This window comes from Cryptomeria japonica, chromosome 10 (genome assembly GCF_030272615.1).
Source record: "Cryptomeria japonica chromosome 10, Sugi_1.0, whole genome shotgun sequence".
NCBI classification, from domain to species: domain Eukaryota; kingdom Viridiplantae; phylum Streptophyta; class Pinopsida; order Cupressales; family Cupressaceae; genus Cryptomeria; species Cryptomeria japonica.
The window spans coordinates 608430104-608457553 of record NC_081414.1 but is presented as its reverse complement, the minus strand read 5'-3'; the positions used below and the strand labels follow the sequence as shown (position 1 = coordinate 608457553).

The window sequence follows — 27450 nt, the reverse complement described above, 5'->3', positions numbered from 1 at the left end:
TAGGGTATTGGAATATTTGGGCTTGAGTGGAGGGAAATGCGGGCAAGATAAACATTGGCACACACCTTGAAAGGTGGTGAACTGATGGAGAAAAAATGTTTCTTAGATTTTGAGATTTGGATGGAGGAAAGGCTAACATAATGACCCAAAACAGATGAGGAATAGACTTGGAAGGTTTGGATGGACAAATAGCAATTTTGGATGCCAAGTTGGCTTTTTCTTTTTGTGCCTCAAGGAGCCACTTAGGAATCCACATTGTTTTAGATTTTTCATGATTTTGTTGTTCTTTGGAATGCATAGCTTGCACGAGGGATTTAGGAACCCATATATATTTTGACTTTGCTTTATTTTGCTCAGTGGGCCTTTGTGGCCTTTTAGACATTTTTTTTAGACATTTTTTTCTTTCTTTTTGGATCATATTTTTCTTTTTTTTGACATGTCAATTAGACTGGTTATGTTGATCCTTGAATACACATGGATTGTTGGACTTATGATTTTTATGATTGGCATCCAAATTGCTTGGAGGGGGAAAGGAATGTATGGATGGATATGAATGATATGGAGGTCTTTTTGATGGATGGAAGGTGCTCGAAGATGTGTGCCTGTGCTAACCTTGACTAGGGGACGAAGGAATATAAGGACCTAAGATGTATGGAAGGGATGAAGGGGAAGGGCCATGTTTGAATTTTGGAGGGATGTTGGATTTAGAAGGGGTACCAACATCTTGAGGAATGTCACTGAGGCCATGACTATGAATATTTTCTTTAACATGAAGGGATTCTTTCTTGTGGAGGTCTACCTCTTTGCCTTTATGAATATCTTGACTTGTAGGATACTCTTTGCTTTGGGAAGAAGACGTGAGTCCATTATAAGGTGGACATGATATGAGAGAAATAATGCGATCATGAAGTGGATCAGACTAGACCAAAGTGGATGATTCATGAACATCTTGCTTCAAAATGTTAGCTTCATGAGGGGGATCAAGATCAATGATGAACTCTTCATGAGATAGAATGGGGGAAATAATGGGATATCATTTATTGGAGTGGATATGTAGGATTAGGACATGGAGATGGAGGAACAAAGGGATCTTGTGAAGGATTTAAAGGAATGATGGGGTCTTGTGGTGGACATGAATTTGGAATGATACTTTGATCTTGACAAGGAGGAAGATCATTAGTTTCCTCTTTAAAGGTGCTCGGCTCTTGGATTTCAATAGGATCATTAGAAAGGATGGAGGGGATATCTTGACCTTTCTCAAGATGTGGAATGCCAATGGGATTTGAAAGGGTGTTGTGCTCTTGGATTTCAATGGGATCATCAGAAAGGATGGAGGGTATATGTTGACCTTGTTCAAGATGTGGAATGTCAACAGGATTTATAATGGTATTATGTTCTAGGATAGAATAGATAGGAATAGATGAATCGTCAAAGGAAATGAGATCTTGGTCAAATGTAGTATGCAATGGAAAAGTTGTAGGGTCTTCATCTTGATCTGTTTTAGGAATCACTTGTTCATGCTCTAAAATATCCTCTTGACATGGGGTTGGACTTTGAACCTGCATGGGGAATTCTGGCAAGGAATCAATGCTTTGACATGAGGGAGATAGACTTTGAATGGGATATTCTAAAATATGTTTGATGGGAAATGAAGCATATGGTGGTATTGGATCCGAGATTTCTGAATAGTACAAGGGATTGGTATAAAGACATAGATTATCTTGTATTTTTGTTGTAGACAAGCCTTGGGAGCATGCATTATTTGATGTATCATTTGATGATCATGATATGGGAGGTTCTTGCAAATTTTCAAAAGGTGTAGCAAAAGATGCCAATGGAGAGTTGATTTTCTTATGGGGGAATGAGCCATTGCTAAACATAGGTGCATGATTTTGATCTTTCTCAAAAAAAATACTTACAACTCTCTTTAAGAGTTGTGCAATAGAGCCACCTTTCTTTGGAGACACATTTGAATCCTTGTGAGGTTTTGACATGATTGGGTTTGGATTTTGGACTTGTTTGAAAGGGAATTGGTTTTGGTTTGGTATTATGTTTTGATTTTGAATTGGGTTTAATTGGTGTATCATGTTTGAAATTTGTCTTGGTTTAAGTTGCAACTTTTTTTTTTTTTTGAACTGTTGGTTGTAAGTGTTGATATTGATTTGTTGACTGAACTTGGTATTGATACTTGATAGTTGGTTGAACCATTTGTTGACATTGTGTGTTTGGTTAAGCATATTATTGAAATTGCACCATTGATTGTGTTGGTTGGATGATTTGGACTGTTGGTTGTGTTGGTTGGAAATGTTGGACTATTGGTTGTTGTTGTGGGATATGTTGAACCATTGGTTTTTGTCATTGGATCTGTTGTTGATTCAAGATTTGATTGAATGAAATTTGATCAAATGAAGTCTGATTTGGGACTTGATTGAAATTTGTGTGTGTTTTTTTTTAAATTGTTTCATCATCTCTATTTGAGAGATGAGAGCTGGTATGTTTGATCATTCGATAAGAGATTTTACATCAATTGGCTCAAAGTTTGGGTTTGGAACTTAAATTTTTTGAAACATTTTGGACATTTGGGATCTAATCTTCTCACTATTTTTCACTTTTTATTCCAAGATCTCTTTTTCTTGAGCTAGTTTTTTCTCCAGTTGTCGTATTTGGACACTTGTTTCATCATAAAAAGTTTTATCAACGTTGCTTTGTTGTTGGGTTGGATAGAATTGTGATTTCCTTGGATCAAACCTTGATTGCATTGTGTTATTCATTGGACCTTGATCATCGGTTGATATGTCAAACTTGGTTGCATCATAGGAGCTTGGAACCTTGCTTCAATAGACATGCCACTATGCAATATTTTTGGGATTTTTGAATTTAGGAATGATGTATGCAACTAATGCAACCTAGGTGATTGACAATGCAACTAAATGTTTTTGTACCCTTTGAATTTTTGAAGTGATGATGGTATGCAACGAAATGCAGTCTTAGGGAATGATCATGCACTCTAGGACACAAATGCAATCTATGTTTTTTTGTTTTTTTTTTAGGGTTGGACAAACTCTTAAAATGCAAACCTAACGATTTGACCCTTAAGAAATTGAAATGAAGTCAAGACCTTAAGAGGACAAAGGAAAAAATGACAATAGGAAAAATTGAAAATGTCTCACCTATATGCTTGGACAATAAGCTAGGTTTGACAATATGATAATGACAAAAGGATAAATGTTGGACAAGGTCAAGACTCCCTAACAAAAACTTAGGGTTTAATATAAATTTTTGATTTTGCAAGTTTGGCAAACCTAATTTCGAGACTAAATGCAAGAGGACAATGATAATGACAATGACTTAAGGATATGATATGATATTACAAAATGATATTAACCAAGGATATGAATGGAAATGTTTGACAATGTCAAACTAAGAAAAGACCTAGGATTGGGACTATGCAATGACAAAGCTAATGTGATAGGGATATGCGTGGACCAATGACTTGAAATATGCAAAATGCAACCTAAGCTAAGACCTAATTTTGGTATGATAATGATAATGCAATGGAGACTTAGGAAAATGATTCCAAATCTAAGTGCAAAGGAATTATGACAATGCAATGGACTAAATATGAAAGGCAATGTGAATGTCCTAAGACCTAAGTTTGGACTATGCAAAGTCTAACCCTAAGTGACATGTATTTTGAGACAAGGATTTCCAATGTTTTGACAAGCCATGTTGATAAAAAATTTGCAAGATGAATATTTTGAAGTTCTTTGGACCAAGGTTGACTTTGTTTGAATCTTGTTTGGACAATTGAAACTTGTTTTTGACTTGTCAAATGTTGTTTGAACTTTGAAAATGAGGTTGTTTAGGACCACTTGTGACAATTATTTTTAATTCAATCTTTTACAAGCATATAAGACAAGATATTTGTTTGACTTTGACCCAAGACAATCATGCAGCTTCAACAACAAATCCTATGGCTGGCAAGGACAATAGTCATTGGATCTCACTTGGTTTCCCGGCTATGCCTACTCAAAGCATATACTTAGATGCTTGACCCCACTGGCTCCACCCCACAACATTCACTTGTTCGGGGCAGCCAAGGATTAGTTCCCATGAAAACTCCCCATGGAAAACTTTGTATCTCTACTATGAGTCGTAAAAATGTGAGATGAAATCAGAGATCCGACCTCTTGTACCAATGACTAGAAGGTTTTTGGTCTCTAAGCACAAAGGTTTTTAGTCAAGGCATCCGTTTGGGTGGATGTAGATTCGGCAAATTTAATCGTCGCTATGCTATTCAACACCCGTTGTCTACAACTTTTGTTGCATCCACAATTATTTAGAGTGGTTAAGAAGAGGTTCATCTTCAACCCCGTCACCACTTAGTGTCGTTCCCTCTCACCAATTTTCGTCAAGGTACCAGGCAAATTAGGAGGTAGGCCCACTATCTATAGGTTAAAACACACAAGCAAATGAAAAAAAAAACATGGCATACATGGTGTTCATTTATCCCTTAGAAAACGAAGTGTGCAACTAAGCTAGAAATCACAAATAAATGGTTTCGAATATAATTCTTTAGCCGCGTCTTGCAACAAATTCATTAACAGTTTCAAGATTATGTCTTTGACAAGCAAGAATAAATGAACGCCTCACGAGGGAACCTGCACAACCACACAAAACCACAAAGATTAGTTCACAAAAAATAAATCAAAACACACTAACACAAAACTAAAATTTCATTTAACAAAAAATTAATTACTTTAAAATCAAATCTAAATTAATAAAAATAAATAAAAATCTAATCTAAAATCAAAAAACTAAAAACCAAAATCTAATCAAAATCTACAATCTAAAAAAAACTAAATCTAAAATCTAATGAAAAATCAAAAAACTAAAAACCAAAATCTAATCAAAATCTACAATCTAAAAAAACTAAATCTAAAATCTAATGAAAAAAACAAATCTAAAATCTAATTTAAAATCTAATTTAAGAAAAAAACTAAAATCTAAATCTAAACTAAAAAAAAAAAACTAAACTGTATTTAATTAAAACCTAAACTAAAAAAATAAAGAAGTTAAATTAAAAGTAAGAAAGGAAAAGAAAGCCCACGTAGGGAAGGAGAAGTCCCACGTGGACTGTAAAAAAAAAACCTTCCAAAGATTTTAAGACTTCTTATTTTTTATGTTTGATTTTTTTACTTTTTTTAATGGAAACGGTTTCTTTCTTTTATAGATTTTTGCATGTTTTCCTTGCAGATTTTTAATTTATTAGCAAATTTGATAATGTTTTAGCAGATTTGGAATTATTTTGGCAAACAAGCGTGCACAATTTTAATAACAGTACATGATTTAAATTTCAATCAGAAATAAATGTCACATAGGTATTATAAAATTCAACACAGGCATGCATGACAGGGTTTTATAGAAGATTGTGAATGTAAAATGCTAATTAATGCACTAATTCTTCTGATCCATTTTTTAAATCTGCAAAACTGAGCAAAGATAACATATCCACTGCATGCAAAACGTGTTTGGAGTTGGAAAAATGTGGAGATTACACTAAGCACATGAATTGTAGTAAGAAGACCAAAACACCATGAAAAGTAAATACAATTGTCTTATACACAAGAAGATCACTCAATTGCATAGATTCAACATTGAATCTCTTTCCTGCAAGAAAACACACATGCAAAGTTGATAATTTCACTGAAACAACACAAACATGTCTATTTTCTTAAGATCCAACCTGCAAAACCTCAAAAAAACACTCAAAAGGCAACAAATTTAGTTAGTTCACGTCGGGTTCACCAAAAAATGTAATTAGGAAATCGGGAAAACATTAAAGCAAATAAATTAGCTAACCACGAAAGCTAAAATGCAATGATAAGAAATCCTAATACACTCAATAAAAGAATGAAAGCAAAAACACTAAAACAAAAATGCAAACCATTGCAATGTTTTGCCTTCATTGACCTCCATTGTTCTTCTTTCTCCTTCAAATTGATGTTTGTGGATCTCACCTACAAAGCAAGTGTGATGTAAGCAAGATAATGATAGCAAATTGACAACATAAGCATACTAGAAGCGTGGTTGTAAAATGAATGAGAAATGAATCCAATTTATAGAGAAATTGGAGAGATTGATCAAAGATTGGAATAAAATCAATAAAATTTGCAATTGATTTCAATCAAGGGAAAAATCAAATTGAAAAAGAAATGCCATGACACACTTTCCCATGCAAGAGGATAAGATCATGTCAAGATAAGATTGTCAAGTCCTTGAATTTGAAAATTATAGAAGTAATATCTTCCAAATAAAGCACAAAATAAGATAGATTTTAGGAAGGATATTAGTTGGCAAAATCAAAATAGAAATTTGAGGAAATAGTTGGATATTGATGAATTAAAAATTAGGAAAATGAGAAGAAATTAAGAATTAGAAAGTTTTGAAAAATGGAAACTAGAAAGAATCAATAAATAAATATTCCTTATTCATTAATTCATAGTTAGCCAATTAAATAAAAATATTTAATTGTGACAAAGGGACCTAGGATAAAATATTATTTATCCTAGAAGGAAAATGACAAAAGGATTAAATGATTAAATTAGAAAACCCTAGGAGATGAATTAGAAATGCAAGGATGACAATTAGGTCTTGACAAAAGATAATTGATATAGGGTTGATCTGATCATGATGAAAATTGGACAATTGATAAAGCATCGAAGTCGATTGACCAAGATCAATGACAAATTGATCAAAATTGACAAGGATTGCAATTGATAGGCGCCAATTGATGAGGACCAATGACTAATCGATCCAAATTGGTGAGAAATAATGATTCATTGAGATCAATGACGAATCGATCAAAGATTGATAAAAGGTCGACTTGATGAAGGTCGAATGACAAAATCAATCGCAAATTGACAAGAGATTGACAAATTGATGATTGAGTGTGTGACAAGACCTAATTGAGAATGTGAGAAACACAATTGAAGAGGGAAGAAATCCAGAAGAATGGCAAAATGTCGACAAATGATGAAGATCAAGTGCACGACATAGAAGAAATGTTAATAGGATGTGAAAACCCTAAAATAAGGTCACGCGAAGATGTTAAAGTATGACACCACAAACATTGACCATTTTTAGATGCCTACAGTTCCAGTTAAGCTCAATAATCACACTTTTCATACTTATCTTGTTTTGCTCTATTTCATTGTTCTATCACAAATTTGGAGCATAGATATTTTCCCTGTGCACGTGAAACTGCACACAATCAATCACTAACACTTTTTCCATGCTCAAAATAATCAATTAAATTGATCTTATATATCTGCAACATGAAATCTTATCCATCGCTAGTCGGCTGAAGAACACTTAGAATATTTACCAAAGGTGTACACCCTATTGGCAAAATCTGATCTCAAATGCTAATGCGGACAACAAATAATCATCTACACACTTCCCAAATATTGGATAAACATCCTCAATCACAAAAATAATCACCAAAACTGCTCCATCAAGTCCACACAACAATCAACTACACAAGTCAGCTATGTTGTACTGTTCAACCCAAAAACCGGTACATCAGATCTTCTAACTTGCACAACAATCATCACCGGATGCTAACATTCTAGAATAAGATATTCTATACATCCAAATACCTTCCCTTATATCCACAACACAAAATATTTAATAAAAATGAAGTGCTAATCAAAACACTGAGCTCTACCAGATACTCTATTCTAGCTTGCCGGACTTAACCAAATCTTCATTCTGACTTCAGATATAAGCAAATCACTTACTGGGTATGGGATCACTGACTTGGGGGTTGCCATCAATGACAACACCAGATGACTTGTGTAGTGTCTCTTGCCAACAATCTCCCCCTTTGATATTGATAGCAACACAATGAAAAATGACTGTGTCAAAATCAGTACCAACATATGAATACATTGCAAAACTCAAAAACTCAATATTTCAAAACTTTAGATGTCCCCCTGAGATGAATATAACATTTTTCAATTCCATATACTCCCCCTTTGACATCAATGGAAAAGGTAGGGATCCACAAGCCAAAAATTTACACAAAATTATATATAGACCACATATGTACACGCAAACCTTACTAACTTACATAAGCTTGAAGATATCTGCAAAAATGTTTTTCAATGAGCTCAAGTAGATGTCCCAAACCTTCTTGAGACACTCTAAGACTGAGATGAGACCATTGAAAAGGAATGCCTGCATCTTTGTCGATTGAAGATTTGAAAGTTCATTTGTGGCTATGGCGTCCTCAGCTTCCTTCAAAGCACTGAGCATTGTGTCCAACTTAGGAGTAATTAGGCTCCGAAGCTCACAAACTTTGCTAATGATCTTCTCCTTGTCATGACTAAAGTTCTTAATTTTGTCAAGCAATGATATGACCTGATATTTTTGGCGCACAATGGATTAAAAGACTAAGAAATCCCTACCAATTGCTTCACATTTTCTTTTCTTTTTTTTTCAATGTCTTCAATGAATTTAGAATATAATAAAAAAGACTTGTAAACACTGCCTCCCTCAGATAAGGAATCTTGAATGCCTTTTACACAAGTGTTTAACAAACTTCTGTCATGGGCAATCATTTTCTTCAATTCATCGAATCTCTTATCATTGAATTCATTCCGGACGTTGACTTCAGTTGGCTTCTCTAAAGATTCAAAATGAGTAATTACAGAGTTAATAAGGCTCTTCAACTGTCCAGAGGGAGAATATGATGTATCCCTTGCAAATGTAGGCATTATATTTTCTAGGACACCAGAAGATAGATTTAACAGCTCACTATCCTCAATGTGAGATTTCAAGATCTCCTCTCTTGCCTTTGCTTGTGCAAAAGATGCTAGCTTCAATTTTTGAATAGGAGAGAGAGTATCCAAGTTGATTGGCCCTTGGGACAGTGTTGGATCATCAAAGATCAGTTTATCTTTTTCAAGAAAGTCCTTTACATCCTCAACGGTGTCTCTTGTCTCAGAGACAACACCAATCATCTCAACCTTTTTTGTCCTCAATGTCAATTTTTGTCTTGACCTCTTTTGAACCGTAATTATCATATGGAGCTTGAGTCTCTACTGATGGCATGGTGTCCATAGGTCGATCAAGAGGATTATGAGTATCCTCAACCTCATTTTCTTTTCATGTCTCCTCTTCACCCTTATCCATCACATCTTCCTTTTGAACATCTACACCTTTCTCTTCTGGAGCAGAAGAAACATTTACTTCAATATGATCAACTTTTGATTGTACTTTTTTCACTTCAGAAACAGATGAGACAATATCATATTGATTCTTTTTCAAAATTGGCTTCAAAATCTTGTCAATATCTTTAACTACTTCATCTATTTCCCCAATCACGAGCTTATTGATTTTGGTTTTGCTTCTAAATGCCTTTCTAATTTCTTTGAGTATTCTTTTGACTTCCTCAATTGCTATCACATTGTGTAAATTGACTATCACATATTCTCTTAATATTTCATCTTTTGTTTTTACACTGCCTTTTCTCATTTCCAGATTATCATATAGGCTTCTAGGAATCTCAAACATAATTTCTACAAGAGCCCTATTGAAAATGTTCAAGTATTTCACTGTGGCTTCTTCAAGAGTCCTCTTGCTGGCGTCATCAAACTTGTCATAAAATTCAAAGAGGGGATCTAGATTACCTTGCATAGTAAGAGCTTCTTCAACCTCATGAACTATCATGCTAGGCTTGTCAGAATCTACCTTCACTTTCTTACTAGATTTCTCTTCACTGGAGGGTTTGACCTTAGAAAATTTTGATGCTTTAGTGCCCTTGGTCTTTATTTCCTCTACTGCCTCATCAAAATCAGTTTCCTCATCATCCTTAACAATGACATACACCTTAGATTTTTCATCCTTCTTTCTCTTTTCACCTTTTTTCGGATGGCTTGGCTTGTGATTTGACTATCTTGGCAAAACCAAAGGAGGGTGCAATGCTTCTACTCTGTCTTGGCTTGGAAGCGGAGGCTTATGGACCAATAGATTCAAATTTTATTGGCTTCTTAGCTTGCTGAGTTCTTTTTGTGTCCTCCCGGACCACTTCCTTTGTAATCCTAATACTCTCTGTATACTCCTCTATGTGTTTCCTCACCTTCTTCACAATTTTTGGTTTCTTAAATTGAGAATATAGTTGTAAGTCCTTCTTTGCAAATGTGCCAAATCTTTCTTTAGAGGGCTCTACAGGCTTTCTCAAGAGATGTTGAGCACACTGTTCAAGAATTTGTTCATCAAATTCATACCCTATGGGCATCATCCATACTATCCTTGGCTCCATTGCTTCCATTAGACATTGACCAATGTCAAACATGAAGCATATTGTGTCCTTATACTTCTCAACTATTGACTTAGGGATTCTCTCTCTATCTTGCGTTGCACTTTGAAAGTTCTTGAAGTATCCCCAGAGAGTATCTTTCTAGGCCTTGCTATCACCAATGTTGTAAAAACAATTCTCTGATCTGAATAGCTACCGGTCTATCATATTACCATTGAACTTGACCTATTCTCGAAACTTCATTCATGAAATAGAAGAATAGACATAGGATTAAAGTACTGTATTTGAATGTATTCTTCTTATCCTTCTTAATCTTTGTCATATTCTTCATCAGCTCACTCTAGAGAAACTCACATAGATTATATTTCATGTTTTCCTTGACCATCTCTTATGCTGCATAAATTGTAGTACCGGATGCTGAATTTTCCCTGTTGGAGTGGTAGATTTTGTAACCAATCACCATACAAGCCAATCTCACATCGTGCTCTAGTATGTCATTGATTGTCATTGCCCTCTTGTCAAATTTTGAACCGGTTGTATCTATGACTATCTGGTTCCTCATGGACTTCAATGTGGGCAAATCACTGGATGAGCATAGACCATTTACAACCCTAATGACATTCTTGGTGATCTTAAATGACTTGTTTAACCATGGGAAGTTTATATACCAGACCCACTCATGTTCATCAAACAAAGGGAACTTGACAAACTGCACAAAACTCTTCTCTTCCAGTAATTGGTATTCTTACTTGAGCCTGAAACTCTCATCCAACATCTTCTTGGAATAAAGATTTAACATATGTGAACTTCCTAATTTCTCAAGATTGGCATGAATATAAACCCTAATATCTTCAACATGTAAAACACCGTATGGTACCGATGAAAAGGCAACTAGAGGATCTACTTCAACAAATATAAACAGATGCTTCTTGAAATTTGGACGAGCTCTTTTAGTGATATTAGCAACTAGTGGAGTCGCCATTTCAAAAAATTTCAACTCGAAAAGTTTTATAAATAAATACTGTAGTCACATAAATCTGTCCATTTTAATTAAATGAATATTTCGTATTAGTTTGATTAAAAATCCACTAGCCATCAGTTAATTAAATTAATATTTAATTAATTCATCTTCAAACATTCTCCTATTAATTAAATAAATTATTCAATTTATTTTAATTAATTCATTCAACCAAATTCACAAATCAATTAAAAGAATAAATTCTATTTATTTAATTAAATCCCCCTTGTTCCTCTTTTAAATAAATAAAATCAAACATTTATTTAAATCATTTATCCCCCCCACTTGCATTTTCCTACAAATGCAACTTGCACACATTTATTGAAATAAATTAATTTATTTTAAATAAAAATCCTATTTTCCTTCACCCACCAAATCCACTTGCAAGCCTAAACCCCCTTCTAGATTCTTCTAACCCCTTCCTAATTAGCCTAATCCATCCCCTAATTATTGTCACATTCCTAAGCAACATGGAGTCGCTTCTCAAAGACTTCAAAGTCTTTGAAAAGCATTTAATGCTTTGTGTGTTCAACAATTTAACCTCCAAAGTCTTCCAAGACCACTAATGGCTCTTACATGACCATTTATGGCTCTTACATAGCCATTTATGGTTATATCAACTTGCACTCATGTGTCTCCTCAAACATTTATTGCTTTGACCATGGTTATCCCTTTTGCCTTTGCACAAGAGTTTATCCATTGGATAAAAACTTTATTCTTTGAATAAAGAATTTATTCACTCAACCCAACTTTGACCTTGACTCCCAAGTTAACTCTTAGGTCATGTCAAGCATTTAATGCTTATTCCCCCTCCTCTCAACCTATCTCACATTAACACTTGTCATCCTGGGATTGGGTTGAAAGCCTTCACATGGATTGAATATCATTCAATCCCGACCCTTGTTGAGATTACTCAATCTCAACCATCCATTGTTCCATTTTACCTATAAATAGAGCTCACATTCCTCATTTTCAAATCCTCAAGCATTTTGCATTCATAGTCATAATCCTGAAAACTTGTATGCATCTAAGTTATAAAGAATTTTAGGGAGCATTTAGCATAATCACTAATATCTTGTCATTTTGGTTAAAAATAAATCATTTTAGCATCATAGCATCTAGTATTAGCTTTTTATTTACATTTAGAGCAAATACTTCAATCTCAAACCTCCATAAGCATCCATAGTGCAAAAAGTTGTTGAGAGCTACACTAGTTTGGAACTTGGAGAGGAGAGGAACAAAGGAGAAAGATCTAAGAGCATGTTAGGAGGCATTTGGAGATGCCTCATCATATTTACTTTCCTAGTTAAATATTCTCTCATGCTTTTGGTATCTCTTTTGATATGCCTGCTTAGGTTAATCTTTGGTTGAATAACACTAACTTTAACACTTGTTTTTTGTTGTTTGTGTGTGTGTTATACTACCACAGGTTTTCATCTAACTTGTCCTCTTTTGCAGAGCATCAAATACCTTTTCACTGGATTAGGGTTTCACATGGGAATATCCTTCACGCTTTGATCTCTCAGAAAATATTCTTGTAGAGTGCTCTCCTTCTCTTTTCTTCGAATGCAAAGTGACAAATGAAGAGGCATAGTTTCTTTTTATCACTCTCATATCTAACTTTTAGGGTGCAATAAATGCATTTTACCCTAAACCTTCTGGATATCTTTCTTTTTCAGACTGTTGCACAAAATTCATTTGTGAATCTTCAATGTTGCCCAATATCTTTTGAAAACCAATCCCAATCATCTAAAATAGCCTAATACAACATCTATCAACCTGTCAGATTCATGTATCATTTGTTATAGTGGGGTATAAGATTTTCATGAAAACCCCCTAGGCCAGAGGCCTTAAATCAATTCTGGGAGAAATTTCTAGCACTGGATTCAAGTGTGGACCCATTTGTTGCATCAATATTAGTCTTACTCACCCATGTCTTCTTCATTTGATTCCCGATTTCATCTACTTTCTCTTTCCCTTTATCATATGCCTGTAAATTCTTGTTCTTTTCGGCCAGACCATTCCTATTCACATTATTGCTTCTGCAGAATCTTGCAATGTGAGTGGATTTGTTGCAATTGTACCACACAACATTTCTTTGCCCAAACCATAACTCCCTTGATTTTCTCTTGATCTGCATTGATTAAATTTTTTCCCAAACCTACCACATGTATAGTATCTAATATTCCTTCTATTGAAAGAATTATTAATCATACTTCTGCATTCACTTGATTTATGTCTATAATTATTGCAGTTAAAACATTGACCGGAGAAAGATGGACTATTTTGATTCATTCTACTTCTGCATTGACTAGCCTTATGACCAAATTTATTGCAAACAAAACAATTGGCATTGAACTTTTGAGCATTAGGTTGTCTTACCAAAGACCTTTTAGTTTTGTTCTTCTGATTTTTTGACTTAGGATTGCTTTGACCAGATCCAAAGTGTTCACCTTTATTAAATCCAATACCTCGCTTGTCATATTCACTCTTCTGGCTTCCAATAGTTTCATCAAGCTTTTGAGCTAATCTTGAACTTCTCCTTGTACTCATTTGTAGCAGCAAGTTCATCCCTAAGAATGACAATCTGCCTTTCAAGTTCTTCCTCATTGTTTTTGGATTGCTGCAGTTCAAGCTTCACCTGATCATTCTCACAATTATGTCTACAACATTCATCAGATCTATCTTTCAAGGACCGAGAACGATTCTCTTCACTCTTCTTTCTTCCTTCAATTTCCTTTGCCAACCCCATCACAATAGATTCCATCTCATGCTTTAGAGCTGCATTTTCTTCTGCAAGTTTCCCACATTCTTGTGTCTTCTCTTTCAAGGCTTGACTTAGGTGACTATTTTCCATGCTTTTTCTTCCCTTCTATTTTAGCTTCTCACATTGTTCCTTTCTCTTTTCCCTTTACTTGTTCAATTGATCTTTCAATGATTGAATGGATTTTTTAGCATCCTTAAGATTCCCTTACAGTTCTCGGACTTCAACTTTGGACTAATCAAAATCATCTAGTGCAACTAGGAGTTGATATTGGAGACCATCAAAATCCATTGAATCCCCTTCCCAGATCTTCCTCAAGTTGTTAAACTTATTCTGAGGAACTAGGCTCTGATACCAATTGTTGGGTATGATTGTCATTGCGCCAAAAGGTCGGTCTATCAATACCCACTACAACCACCAGACACATATAATCCATGGGAGGAAGTTAAACCATGTCACAAACCCACCACTTGTGTTGCACAGAGACCAAGGGCGCACACCTTGCAACAACTATGTAGATTTGAAGCAATCAAAATCTGACTATTATTTTAGAGAATGTAAAACGTTATGATGAATATTGGATTTTGATTTTGATTATGGATACTAACATGGATTAATATTCTAGTGTCATTTCGATGAGTGCAAAAGATGTTGGAAGCATGAACTTGTATGGTTGTCATTGATATCAAACTTGATTATCTGGATAGATGTTGGTCCAGATATGATCTTGGTTGTTGCACATTGTGTTTTGTGTAGTAGTTAATATTTTTGGTGTTGGTTGTGGCTTATTGTATTCAAGATGGTCCGAAAAGCTTTTGGTGTGCTTCAGATATGTTGCTAATTGTGTTGTGGTTTAGTGGATCATATTCTTTTGATTTGCATATATTGTTGAAAGTTGTCCTGAGATGTTGTTTTGGGCCTCACCATGGCTTGTGGAGATTCACATGGAGTATTTTGCATAAGAAGAGGTTAGGTGGCCGACTGGTTGCTATTTCTACACGATACGTCTGGTAGCAACTTTGGAGAATGTCTTAGCATGTGCGGATCATTGGATCAATTGTGGAAGGATGTATTGCAATATTTTTTGTTTCCCTCTTTCTCTTGGAGTAGAACAATTTGAGTATTTTAGGTCTGAGTGGCTTATTTTGTGTAATATTGTTTTTTCTATTTTGGTCAACCCTTAATTAGGTTTTCAATGTTGTATCTCATATTTAAGATGTGCGGATGGATGAATTGTGATGTGATGGAAAGTGGATTGTGTGAGAAGTTTATGCAAATGATATGAAAGCAGATTTGAGTTTGTAGTTGTGTAAATGTTAGTTTGAGAAGAGCTTTGAAGGTGATATATTTTGCAAGATAGTGTGTTGTGATGTCCAGTGAAGATTACCAGAGATGTTTGCATTGATGGTGATCACTTGATCTAGTTGTTCATGGACAATTTCATGTTCAAGAGAATTCTTCTCAATTACAATTCAACTATTTCATTCGTTGATTGACTAACAGTGAGTCCTTTGGCAATAGTTTGTACCTTGTCGTGAAGAAGTGATCTTCAGTCAAGCAAGTCCTCTTTGTATCTTTCCTCAGGTTGTGTGCCTTAGCTTTGCAAGTCCTTCAGGTTTTGGTGCTCCTTGGCAGTAGGTCTAAAATGTTGTAATCATTGTTATTCATATTGTGAGTCAGATTCTCATCGTGGTTTTTCCATGTTTGGGTTTTCCACATAAATCTAGTGTTTATGTGTTGATGGTTGATGCTCATGTATTGGTGATTAATGTGTTAATGCTAAGTTAGTTAATTTTGTTTGTTAATAATTTGTTTTGAAGTTCCAAACTGATTCACCACCCCCTACCCCACCTCCTCCCCCTACTCCTTTCCCACCTCATTAGAGAAAGGGAACTTAGCATGATGACAATATAAGGTTGTGATAGAATGCACACACAATCACTTAGAGAATTATTAAATGTTTATTTTAATTTTTCAGGTAATTGAATAATTGTGATTTCTTTTGAATATCATAAAAATAATTAAATTTTAGATAGCATTTTAGTTCTGATGGATTAGATTTTCTTGGTTGTACATTTGCTTTCATTTAAACTAATATTGCATGTTTGATAAGGACAAAGCTATGTAGTTTTGAATTCTTTTTTTTACCTTTAATTTTTCTTCTTTTTATCCATGACTGAAATTTATAAATTGTTGTTATGTCTTATACAGCACAACCTTCTTTCATTAATAACCTATTTTCTGAATTTATATAATAAACTATTTCTTTCATGTTTATGATGAAATTATAATTTTTTCATATCTTTAGTAACCAAAGAATTGAAAATTATGGGTTTAAACTAATAATGGATCGGAGACTAACATAGTCGGTTCCCAATGGCTGACAGGCAATAATGGTGCATGTTTCATTTGGAGGCTAAAAATAGTCAAATAATGTAGATTACAATGCAAGGAGGAGGAAATAGTGGAAGAGCTTTGAACTTGTGCATTGGAAATTAAATTAATTATAGTTTAACTTCTTACACACTTGGTTTTCTTATATATTCTCTACAGTGGCTCGATTTCAAAGAAACTGACACAAAAAATTGGATAGAGAGATATAACAAGAAGGTTGTGAGGGGATAGTGAATATGACCGTTGGGTGTAGAGGGGACGGTTTTTGGAAGCAGAACAGAGATTGGAGTTACAGAGATCCATGGCCGTCGTCCAAAGATCAGGCGAATATGACCATTTGGTGTAGAGGGGGCAGTTTTTGGAAGTAGAATAGAGATTGGGGTTATAGAGAGTCATGGCCGTCGAGTACAGAGGAGAGATATGGAAATGCAGACAAAAGGGTCAATGCTCAGCAGAGGTATAATGGGTTTTCTCGACAAATCGCAACAAAATAACTGATACCGACTTATAGGTCAAAAGACCTAACTGGGTTCCCTTTCGATGGCTTCCAAAGTTAAGTAGGGCAAAGCAACCCGTTTTTGATATATGTGAGGAGGATCCACACAGGGATGAGAGATTCTCATGTCAGCCGGAAGGTCATTTGTATCTCCACCGTCTTCATCAAGAAGCAGCTAAAGATTACCGAACTCGAACTTCAAATTACAAGCCTCAATATTCTGGAACACAACATAAAGGGTTTGATCAATGACCAAAAGATCAATATAGGTCTCAGTTTTCAGCTCATGATAGAATATTTCAAAAGCCCCACAAGGAGACCCACAAACCTATGCATTCTCAGGAGGAGGGCAAAGATGCAGATAATAGCTGAAAGTTGGAGGTGGAGGTGGAGGGTACATATTATCATGATCTCAACACAAGGGAGATGCTTCCAACAAACCAAACCACAAAGCACAAATTCCAAACTTACAACTTATGGGTTTGATAAGAAAGGGGAAAAAACATGGTGAAAGAAAGAAAAACAACAGTAGAGATAGCCTTCCATGGGAAAATGTGAGGATTCTTTGATCCAAGAGGGTTCCTCATCCATTACTTTTCTGCAGGACCAACTGTTACCTCAATCTAAGGCTCTGAGGCAGAGATCCACAATCTGTAAGTTTTGGCAAACTGTGTTACCAATATCAGCATTGCAAACTCTTTTAAAGAATGAATGGGAAGGTGTGGACCAAGTTTTCTTCTTGGATGTCGCAAAAGGTATTTTTCTTGTTCTGTTTCATGCAAATAAGCATAGGGATGTTGTTTTCAAAAACAAATCTTGGGTCTTTCAAGGGGCTGGTCTTTGCATGAATGCTTGGTCACCACATTTTTCATCTGCTAGTTTTGACAATCGATTTGTTCCTTTTTGGGTACAACTACAAGCTTTGCCTCTAGAATTTAGGGAACTACCTATCATTGAACTATTGGCAAATTAGATTGGTATTTTTCTCAAACATAACAAATCGTCCTTCCATGACCCCTCCAAATCTGTAAGGACATGCATCTTATTGGACACTTCTAAGAAAGTCCCCAAGGATATTCAAATCAACTCAGCTAATGGACAACGGACCCAATCCATTTTTATAGAAAGTAAACAAAACACATGCATTGTCTGCCACTCTTTGGAACATCTTCAAGATAAATGCCTACAATCTATGCAACTAACAAAAGTAGATACTTCAATCAGTTCACAGCTGGTCATGCTGCATAATAATCAATCATATTTTCAAGCAGAGAAGTGTCAAGACTCAGAAGATGAAAGGAGTAGTTTGTACAATGTATCCCAACCAAATCTGGTCAACACCATAGTTTTTGGGGAATCTAATCATTGTACTCCTCTACAGTCAGCAACAAGCCCTCATTGTGGTTCGATCAAGGTTATTAATATGGCACTGCTTAAAACTTTGAAGTGTAATCCTCTTTTTTGCATTCAAATAATGCGCCTAGGAAAGCAAACATTTTTTGTTGATCTCCCACAAAGAGAGACCATTTCACAACTTTTGCTACAAGACATTACCAAAGTTGCCTAGGCTCAAGTATCTAAAAAGATAGTCCAGGATGTGATGCTAGAAAATTTGCCAGAAGAGTTGTTAGTGTCAGTAGGATCTGAGTTAATAGATGAGATTGTAGTTGATATCTTCTATGATGATAGTAACATGAAAATGGGCAAGGTTCAGCCTATCCAGTCTTCCGAAGATTCATTGTGCAAAATAGACTTTGCACCGAATTTTGAAGAAACAGAGTTGCAAATGGAAGAGTCTCAAGAGTCAGAATTTGATTATTCACAAGCACTCCAATTCCCAAACTATGTCTTCTCATAGTCCATCGAAACCTTCATCTAAGATAAGGGATAGGAAGTCTAAGATTGACAAACTAAAGGAAAAATTTGATGTTGGGATTCAATCCAACTTGGATGGTAAATTTTCACTCTCAAAAAGGCCGAGGAGAGTCTTCTTCTCTCCTCGTGTGCAATGAAACTCCTTTCATGGAATGTCAGAGGTCTAAATGTCTCTGACAAAAGATCCCAGATCAAGTGTTAATTGGATGCATGTGGGGTAGATATTATACTGCTTCAAGAAACCAAAACTTCACAACAAACTTTTGAAAACACAATCAATAACTGGCAAAAATGGAGTGTTATTCACAATCCAACAACAGGTGCTTTTGAGGGTTTTATTACTCTTTGGAATCCTAAATCGGTGCAAATACAAGTTGATACTTCAGAATCTAATTGGCAGGCATTAAAGGTTAAGAACCACGATCTCAATTTTTTATTGATTAATGTTCATGGGCCAACAACAACCAATGATGAGAAGAAGCTATGGGATACTGTTACAACATACATCCTAAATTATGTTGTTTCTAAGATTGTTTTGGGGGTAGATTTTAATGCTATTGCATCTGTGCAAGAAAAGAAAGGAGGTATTATTCCTCCATGCACAAAACAATAGAAGATTTCAAATTTTTCATAATAGATAATGCATTGCAAGATGTTCATCCTCAGAAAGGGCAATTCACTTGGACAAACAAAAGAAAGGATTTTTTGCAGATAGCTGAAAGATTAGATAGGTTCTTGGTATCAAACTACTGGATGCTAGACAACTACAACCTCCAATCAGAGATTGTGCCTCTACTATGCTCAGATCACTATGCTATTTCATTGCAGATTTCACAAGGCAACTTCATATCCCTGCGTAAGCCATCCTTCAAATTTGAAAGAATGTGGTTAGACAGCCCCATTTTCTTCCTTTACTTTGCCAATGGTGGGTAAGTGCTCCGCTTCTCCAAGGAACTAAAATGTACCAATTTCAAAAGAAAATGCTCTTTGTTAAGAGACAAATCAAAATTTGGAATAAACAAGTTTTCCAAAACATTTTTACTCAAAAAGAGCAAGTTTCTAAAGAGTTATCAGAAATTCATGAACACATTATTTGCATGGTCTAGACACTAGCACCTTCAATAAGTAGAAAACCTTATAGGAAACATGGACAAAACTATGTAAACGAGAAGAAATCTATTGGAGACAAAAATTAAGAGAGCTATGGCTCAAAGAGGGAGACCACAATACAAAGTTTTTTCACGCTTCAACCAAGATGAAAAGAGAAGCTCAAACTATCTTCTCCATTCAATATGCTACTATAAGGGAGCTTCTAACAAATGCTACAACAATACAAGATGAGGGGATCAGATTCTTCAACATCTTACTAGCTCCTCCTCAATTAGATATTGGCCCACCACATCAAGAAGAACAAGAACTATTAGTAGCCATTACCCCACTCATAAATCAACAGGATAATTATAGCTTATTGATACCTTTCACATTGGAGGAGGTTCATAAGGTTGTTTTCTCCATGGGAGCAGATAAATCGCCAAGTCCAGGTGGATTTACCGCTCTCTTCTTCTAGAAATGTTGGGATGTTTTGGGTTGGGATTTGGTTCAGGTTTTAGAAGAATCAAGGAAGAGTGGATCAATCTTAAAGACTTTCAATGTAACAAACATAGTCATATTGCCTAAAGTAAAGGAGCAAAAAATATTTGTAGATTTCAGGCCCATATCATTGTTTAACACTATCTACAAAATTATCACAAAGGCTATTTACCTTAGGCTTCAACATTTAATCCCAAAAATCATATCTCTAGAGAAAGGTAGATTTGTTTCAAGTAGGGAAATGTTTGAGGGTGCATTGGTGGCACATGAGGTTTTACACTCCATTCATAGTTCAAAACTCTCAGCCTTCATAGCTAAGTTAGATATGATGAAAGCTTATGACAAGGTAAAATGGGACTTCCTGCACAAAGTTTTGAAGCAATTCGGATTTTATGCTAAATGGTGTAAGTGGAGAATGTCATGCTTGTCAATTATCATAAATGGATCTCCTTTGGGCTTCTTCAAAGTGACTCAAGGAGTGAGACAAGGTGACCCTTTCCCTCCATTTCATTTTATCATCATGGCAGAAGCCCTTAGCCGCAATATCAAAGTTTTAAACACAAAAGTGAGCTTAGCCTTTGGCAAGGCATCCACATTCCTAATACAAGCATATCAGTCACACACACTTTATTTGTGGATGACACTCTTCTATTCGGAAAATCAAGCTTCAAAGTAACTCAGAAAGTCAAAAAGGTGTTAGATATGTATACTTCTATTTTAGGATAGAAGATTAATGAGCAAAAATCTAAGATCCATGTCTTCAATACTAAGCAAATGTTAAAAAGGAAAATCTTACAAACTCTTCAGTTTCAGCTTGAGGACCTTCTAGGTAAGTATTTAGGAATTTCTTTTTTCGTGGGGGCAAATAAGACATCCTATTGGGATACAGTGATAGAAAGAATCAAACTCAAAATTTCTGCTTGGAAAGTGAGATGGTTGTCCCTTTCGACACATATTCTTCTAATAGGATCTATTCTAGCTGCAATACCAAATTATTACATTGTAGTCCTCAAGGATCCTAACTCAGTAATCCAGAATATTGAAAACGTTATTAGAGGTTTCCTTTGGAAAGGGAATATGTCTGATAGAAAAAAAGTCCCTTTGATTTCATTGGATAGCATGGCAGCAGATAAGACCTCAGGAGGTGTGGGTGTGCACCAGCTCAACAAAAGAAATAAAGCATTTGGTGGTAAACTAGTGTGGAATATGTACACTAAACCAACTTCAATTTGGTGTCAAATCATGCAAGCGAAATATTGAGATTCCTCTCAGCCAATCAAAATTTTTACAATTTCAAATCCTCTCCAAGGATCAGCAATGTGGAGTTTTATGATGTCTTCTAGGAATGTAGTAACATATTATCTCTCTGGGCAAGTGCATAATGGAGAAAGCATACTATTCTGGGATGACTCATGGAATGGACACATCCCATTAAGGGAAGTCCATGAGCTACGATGAAAAATTCCAATCCTTTCTCACAGCTGGGGCACTAGAGTTATAGATTACATACGCATCATAGATTGCATCTTTGGGAAAGGTACTTGGAAAGATTTTTCAACAACATTAATTGAAGAAAATTAGAAACTCAAGCTAAATCAAATCTTTTTGGAAAGACTTGTCTTCATAAATGGTCAATCGGATGAAATCATTTGGTTTCCATCCAAGGTTGGTTCATACTCAGTTAAGCAGGGATATATGGCTATACAGTGCAGAGAGAATCAATAGCCATCTCAAAGAGCGGATTCATTGATAATGCCCAAAGCTGGAAGTTTTGAATGGCTTGCACTTCGAAAAAGAATTCTTACAAGTGATAGATTAGTAAAACTTCAAATAGCTGATCCATTCAGATGTGTGTTATGTGGTGACGAATTTGAAATAGTGGGCCACCTATTCATCCATTGTAAGTTTGCTCAACAATGTTGGCATTATGTTATGGCTAAACTAGATTTTTTCACCCCCACTGCTGCTTCATTGTGGGATTGGTTTCAAGCTTGGCCCACTCTATGTAAAGATGCTCTTTTTGCACATATTTGGTGGGTAGCTTCTGTAATGGTGGTATGGTCAATATGGTGGGAACGTAATAAGAGAATTTTCAGAAAGGAAGTATTGCCTATTGAGCATGTTCAAGAAACCATTAATAAGTCCATTTCTGAAGTAGTTAACTCATTTGTTCAAAAAAATAAAACTATTTCTTCTGTATTTACTTCTTGGGACAATCACATTATGAGGAAATGGAGCAATATAACCTTACCATTCATTGGAAGCCATCATCTTATGGTTAAAGCCAAAATTGATAGAAGTCAAATCAAGTGGCATCCACCTAATCCACAATTTGTCAAGATCAATTTTGATGGTATTTCAAGAGGTAACCCGAGTGTCTCAAGAGCAGGTATATTTATTAGAGATCAAACAGGGATACTTCTAGCAGGAAAATCAGTTGCTCTTCTAGTTGGGACAAATAACGTTGCTGAAGCACGAGCACTGTTGCATGGTTTGCTCGCGGCAAAAGAAATGGGGTATAAAGAGATTCACGTTGAGGGTGACTCTTTAATTATAATTAATGCTTGTAAAATTAGGAAGAGTGTGAATTGGCATATCAAATACACATTACAACAGGTTTGGGATATTTTAGACACATTTGACTCTTACCTTTTGTCTCACATATTCCGAGAGGGGAACAAGCTTGCAGATTTGCTTGCCAATATGGGTGGAGATGCTAAGGAGATTGACACATTAGATGGATCCTTCAAGTGGCACCATTTCCTTGACCTTGCTCTGTTAGCTAATCTTGAAAGGCATAATGTTTGTTGAGAGGATGTTAACAAGCACATGTATTGCCACCGTAAGTAGTACACAGGATGACAGATTTGATAATTTTAGAATACATATGATGAAATTATAAGGTGAAGTAGCATATCTGGAGTGAACGTCACATCTGATTTTGGGGATTTCCCTAAATTGAGATCTGGAGGTGGCTTGTGGGAATTGTAGCAGAGAAATAGAGAGGAGTTAAATCCTCATCCAAATTGCATGCATGCCAGTTCATTCCGCACATGCCAAGACAAACACTCAGCGAGCCGAAGTAAAGTTATTCATTAATGTGTTTGTGTTGTGTTTGCAAGTAATAATCTCATCCGCGATCATAGTTTGGAGTGCAAAGAAAAGGTTCTTTTATGCATTTATATTCAGTTGGCAAGGGAGCTTGTTAACGCAGTGTGGAAGATTGAAAGGGCTTTCTTAGATAACAATTTCGGGAAGCATGATTTGAGGCTCTGTTTCGACAGAGAAGATAGAAATTAGGGTATGTGGTGTTTGCGATCAATGCCAAAGCATCCACATGGATTATCTGCCTAGAAATTATAGAATGCCAATCACGGTGGAAGAATGGGAAACCCCTTTTGAACATAGAGCATCCACACAGACCATTTTGAATTTGCGCAAGGTGCAGATGTCCTGCAATCACCTCCATTCCCGGATTTGAATGTAGCAGTGCTAGACAATGCGTGTGCTAACCATTCTCCAGTACTTGCACCAAACAATGATGCCTCCAGTCGGTTGAGCGGTTCGGGGGGAATGATTTTGCTCTGGTTAATATGCAGGAGTAGCACATATGTTGCAAGAATCAGAGGTGCTTGCCAAGTTCTGCATCTAGGGATTCAGATACCTTTATTTTGAAATTCGTTAAAATTTGTATGGGGAACCATTTTGTATTTTTGATGGGTTCCATTATTGCATAGCAGTAGTAGATTTCAAATGAAGTGGGTTAACTCTTGTAGATAGGAGTCAAGAATTCATGGTTAAATCTGGGCTTATGAGAGCCTTTTATTTCTTTATAACTATGTAAATTGTTTATATTAATATATATAGGCTCAATGTCTTTTGAAAAAAAAATATATATATATGAATATCCTTTTTATTTATTGACTTGTATAGGATATCTTCTCTCATTATTCATGTTCTGTGTCTGCCAATTTCGTTAGGATTGAAGTCATTCCAATTCAATCATTTTGTGTTTGTGTTTGTCTTGCGATCCTTCCAAATCATGAGACCATTCTATTTTTATTTTTCATGGACTTTGAGAATAGTTTGTACATTTTAAATTTCATGCATGTCTACGGAAGAAGTTGCAATTGACTTCAACTTAATTATGGCTTTCCAGTAGGCCCAAATCCCAATCCAAACCTCCAATTTTGCCTATGTTCTTACACATATGAGTTACATTTTCCTCACCATTTCAAAGGCCTTTGTATCAGATTCAATTTCTGCCTAACCTGCAATCATCGTCATTCACGAGATTCTATTTTATCAATTCTATGCTTATTAATGAAACCCATTTTGCATGTGTGTCTATTGACTCTATTCATGTTTAAAATTTCTATCTTGATATTGGTGAGGGGTCACAAAGTTTTATTTTAAGTTTTATTAATTTATTATGTTGTGTATGCATGGTCTTACCCTACTCCATAGTTCATTTTCCAGTAACACATAATGCTAGTAAAAGGGAGGAATCTGACTATAAGCTTGTCAATTTCATTAGGCATTTTTTTAATACTAGATCATTGACCTCTATATATATATGAAATGATAGATATCATGTTCATGCGACCACATTTGATTATCTATAGAACAAATTAAATTATCTATCATGTGTCTTGGAGATGAAAGGTTGGTCTCTAATTCTTGATGATCACAAGTTTAATCAATGTTTTGTTGCGTAGGCTTTGCAGGAGGTTATAAGTTGTGTGCAATACTTTCTTAACGAGCCTGCACTTTAGGAGGTTGTAAGTTGTGTGCAATACTTTCTTAATGGGCCTGCACTTTGTATGATTTGATAGTTTTTCCCAATAGATTTTGTTTCTTGCCCGTGCTTCATTGCAATTTTAACCTCAACATATATTTGCATTTCCTTATCATGTTCAAAGATTTTTTTAATCTGTCCCTACGTTTCAAAGAAGAGACTAATGTTTCCAAGTTGCCGTTTGTAATTAATTTCTACTTTGAAAACCATGCCAAGATATTTATCCTATGGTCTGAGATGATCTTTTCATTTATCTTTATTTGATTGGGGTTTTCTGTTTTTTATTAATAAAAATCTCTAGCGAATGAGCAATAAGTAGGGGAAAATTAAGAGGCATTCACTAATGTTTTCACCGCAGCACCCAACAAAATATTTCAAGGGCTTTGCACGAAACGTGGCATTCTATAATACACTCTATGTGCCTTGTCTTTGCATCCACATTTTGCATACCGCATACATGCCTGGCATAGCAGTAATTTGGCAAATATCTAGTACAACATGCACACCGATCACTCAAAATACAAGTGATTGACGGGGTTTCATTAGTCATCCTATGTAGGAGCCGAAATATGGTGGGCTTAAGTTTTGAGTGGATATCTTAAATCAGAACGTCTTAAATTTCATACATTAAGTTTACATTTTTAAGCTTAAAAGTGTTACATTCAGAGTTGATTGACATTTTGCAGGCTTAATATATTGCTTAATGTGTGTGGTCACACTAAGAATACATTTCTAGACTTAAAAATGTTAAACACTCAGAGTTCATTAACATTTTTAGGTTTAATATATTGCTTAGTATGTGTGATTTAAACCTGACTACTTAAATCACACAGATTAAACTTCGATTTCTAAATTTAAAAGTATTAAACTCAGAATTAACTTAACTGACATTCACTAGACTTAATATGTTAATATGTTTGTTAATGTGTGATTTAAAGCTGGCTACTTTTGTACTCGTCAATCGCTTGCATTCGTCGATGGTCGGGAGGGTGGTCACCCGGAACAGCCAGAAACCAAATCTGCAGGCCTTGCTGCTGCAACTGACGGGAAACCGCGGCGGAATTGTTGGGCTTTTCAAATATCTTCTGCTCTATCCAGTCTGTAATGATGAAAGTTACGAAAAATCCTCTGGCGGCCTAGAGTTTTGCAAACTGCATGAACAGATTCACATGGCTTTTAGCAGGAAAAGGCGCAACTACTGCGTGCGGAGGACGTAGGATTGTGGCCATGAGCCACGATTGTCAGCCACAAATGGGTAAACGCTCCTAATCAATATATTTTACGTCTCGCAGTGGATATGTGGCTATTTATTACAACGGTGAAATGAGATTATTCCAAAGATTTACTCTGGCACTCATGAAACATTTTAAGTCTAAGCCATGATTTGGAGATGAATCATCAAACCTTATCTTGAATTCCTTCTGTGGTGGAGTAGCGACGAATCGACACATGATCCATGGACAATGGCAGGTCTAGTTCAGTTATTGTGCTAAAAGTATTTGTTTTGTATGTTTAGTCTAGTAAAAGTAGATGTTGTTCTCAATGGGTCTTTGGTTTGCAGATTTTGGTAGATTGGATATCTTTCATACCTTGGTTTTTAGCTGAAGGGGACCTCCTTTGGGGTATCTCCAGAAAAAAGACAAAAAAATAGCTGTTGTCCATATAGAGGGAGGTAATGGATGCATAGGACAAAGTGATTTAGTATGAGATCAATAGACTCTTGCATGTAAAATAGCTGTTGTTGACTTACAGGCAAGTAAAGGATACATATGACATAATGATTTAGTATGAGATCAATAGACTCTTGCACGTAAAATAGTTATTGTCCATTTAGAGGCAGGTAAATGATGAATATAACATAGTGATTTAGTATGAGATCAATAGACTCGTGCATTTTTAATACTTCCAATGAAGATTCATTTTTAATACTTCTAATGAAGATTCTATTTGTTAGATTTCACTTCAACTTTAAGTTTGATTCATGTTAGATGCAATTATGACTAGCACAACTAAAATTGATCGTGTTCAAAGTAGAATAGCTTCTTTAAGTATATAAATAAAAGAACTCTTAAATAAATTTAAAGAAATATATCATAAATCTTAAATAAATAAAAATATTCAAGATTGACATCTTTTGAAATAATATATATATTTACTATTTATCAATTTTTTTAAGGGTAATTTTTATTTA

At 35.3% G+C, this 27450-nt stretch overlaps 2 protein-coding genes across 2 annotated transcripts; one reads left to right on the top strand and one right to left on the bottom strand.

Annotated features, from left to right (window-relative positions):
* Window positions 1–9171: 9171 nt before the first annotated feature.
* On the bottom strand, window positions 9172–14199 carry LOC131859095 (uncharacterized). The gene is made up of 3 exons (XM_059212626.1): window positions 13927–14199; window positions 10145–10261; window positions 9172–9876 (listed from the first exon to the last, which is right to left on the bottom strand). Exons 1-3 carry the CDS (start codon window positions 14197–14199, stop codon window positions 9172–9174), a joined length of 1095 nt encoding a protein of 364 aa, XP_059068609.1.
* Window positions 14200–17540: 3341 nt separating this feature from the next.
* On the top strand, window positions 17541–26972 carry LOC131064337 (uncharacterized). The gene is made up of 2 exons (XM_057998445.2): window positions 17541–17751; window positions 26198–26972. The coding sequence occupies exons 1-2, from the start codon at window positions 17541–17543 to the stop codon at window positions 26362–26364; spliced, it is 378 nt and encodes a 125-aa protein (XP_057854428.1). The 3' UTR covers window positions 26365–26972.
* The last annotated feature ends 478 nt before the right edge of the window (window positions 26973–27450 follow it).

What these genes read in the sequence shown, in the direction of transcription:
- LOC131859095 (XM_059212626.1), bottom strand. Translation starts at nt 14,199, where the DNA reads ATGGAAAATAGTCACCTAAGTCAAGCCTTGAAAGAGAAGACACAAGAA. An exon ending in AAGAACTTGAAAGGCAGATT is followed by an intron (nt 10,262 to 13,926) that starts GTCATTCTTAGG and finishes ATTCTTGAACAG; the next exon opens with TGTGCTCAACATCTCTTGAG. An exon ending in AACCAAAAATTGTGAAGAAG is followed by an intron (nt 9,877 to 10,144) that starts GTGAGGAAACAC and finishes GTCATTGTTAAG; the next exon opens with GATGATGAGGAAACTGATTT.
- LOC131064337 (XM_057998445.2), top strand. Translation starts at nt 17,541, where the DNA reads ATGGGAAAATGTGAGGATTCTTTGATCCAAGAGGGTTCCTCATCCATT. An exon ending in CTTCTTGGATGTCGCAAAAG is followed by an intron (nt 17,752 to 26,197) that starts GTATTTTTCTTG and finishes TGTGATTTAAAG; the next exon opens with CTGGCTACTTTTGTACTCGT.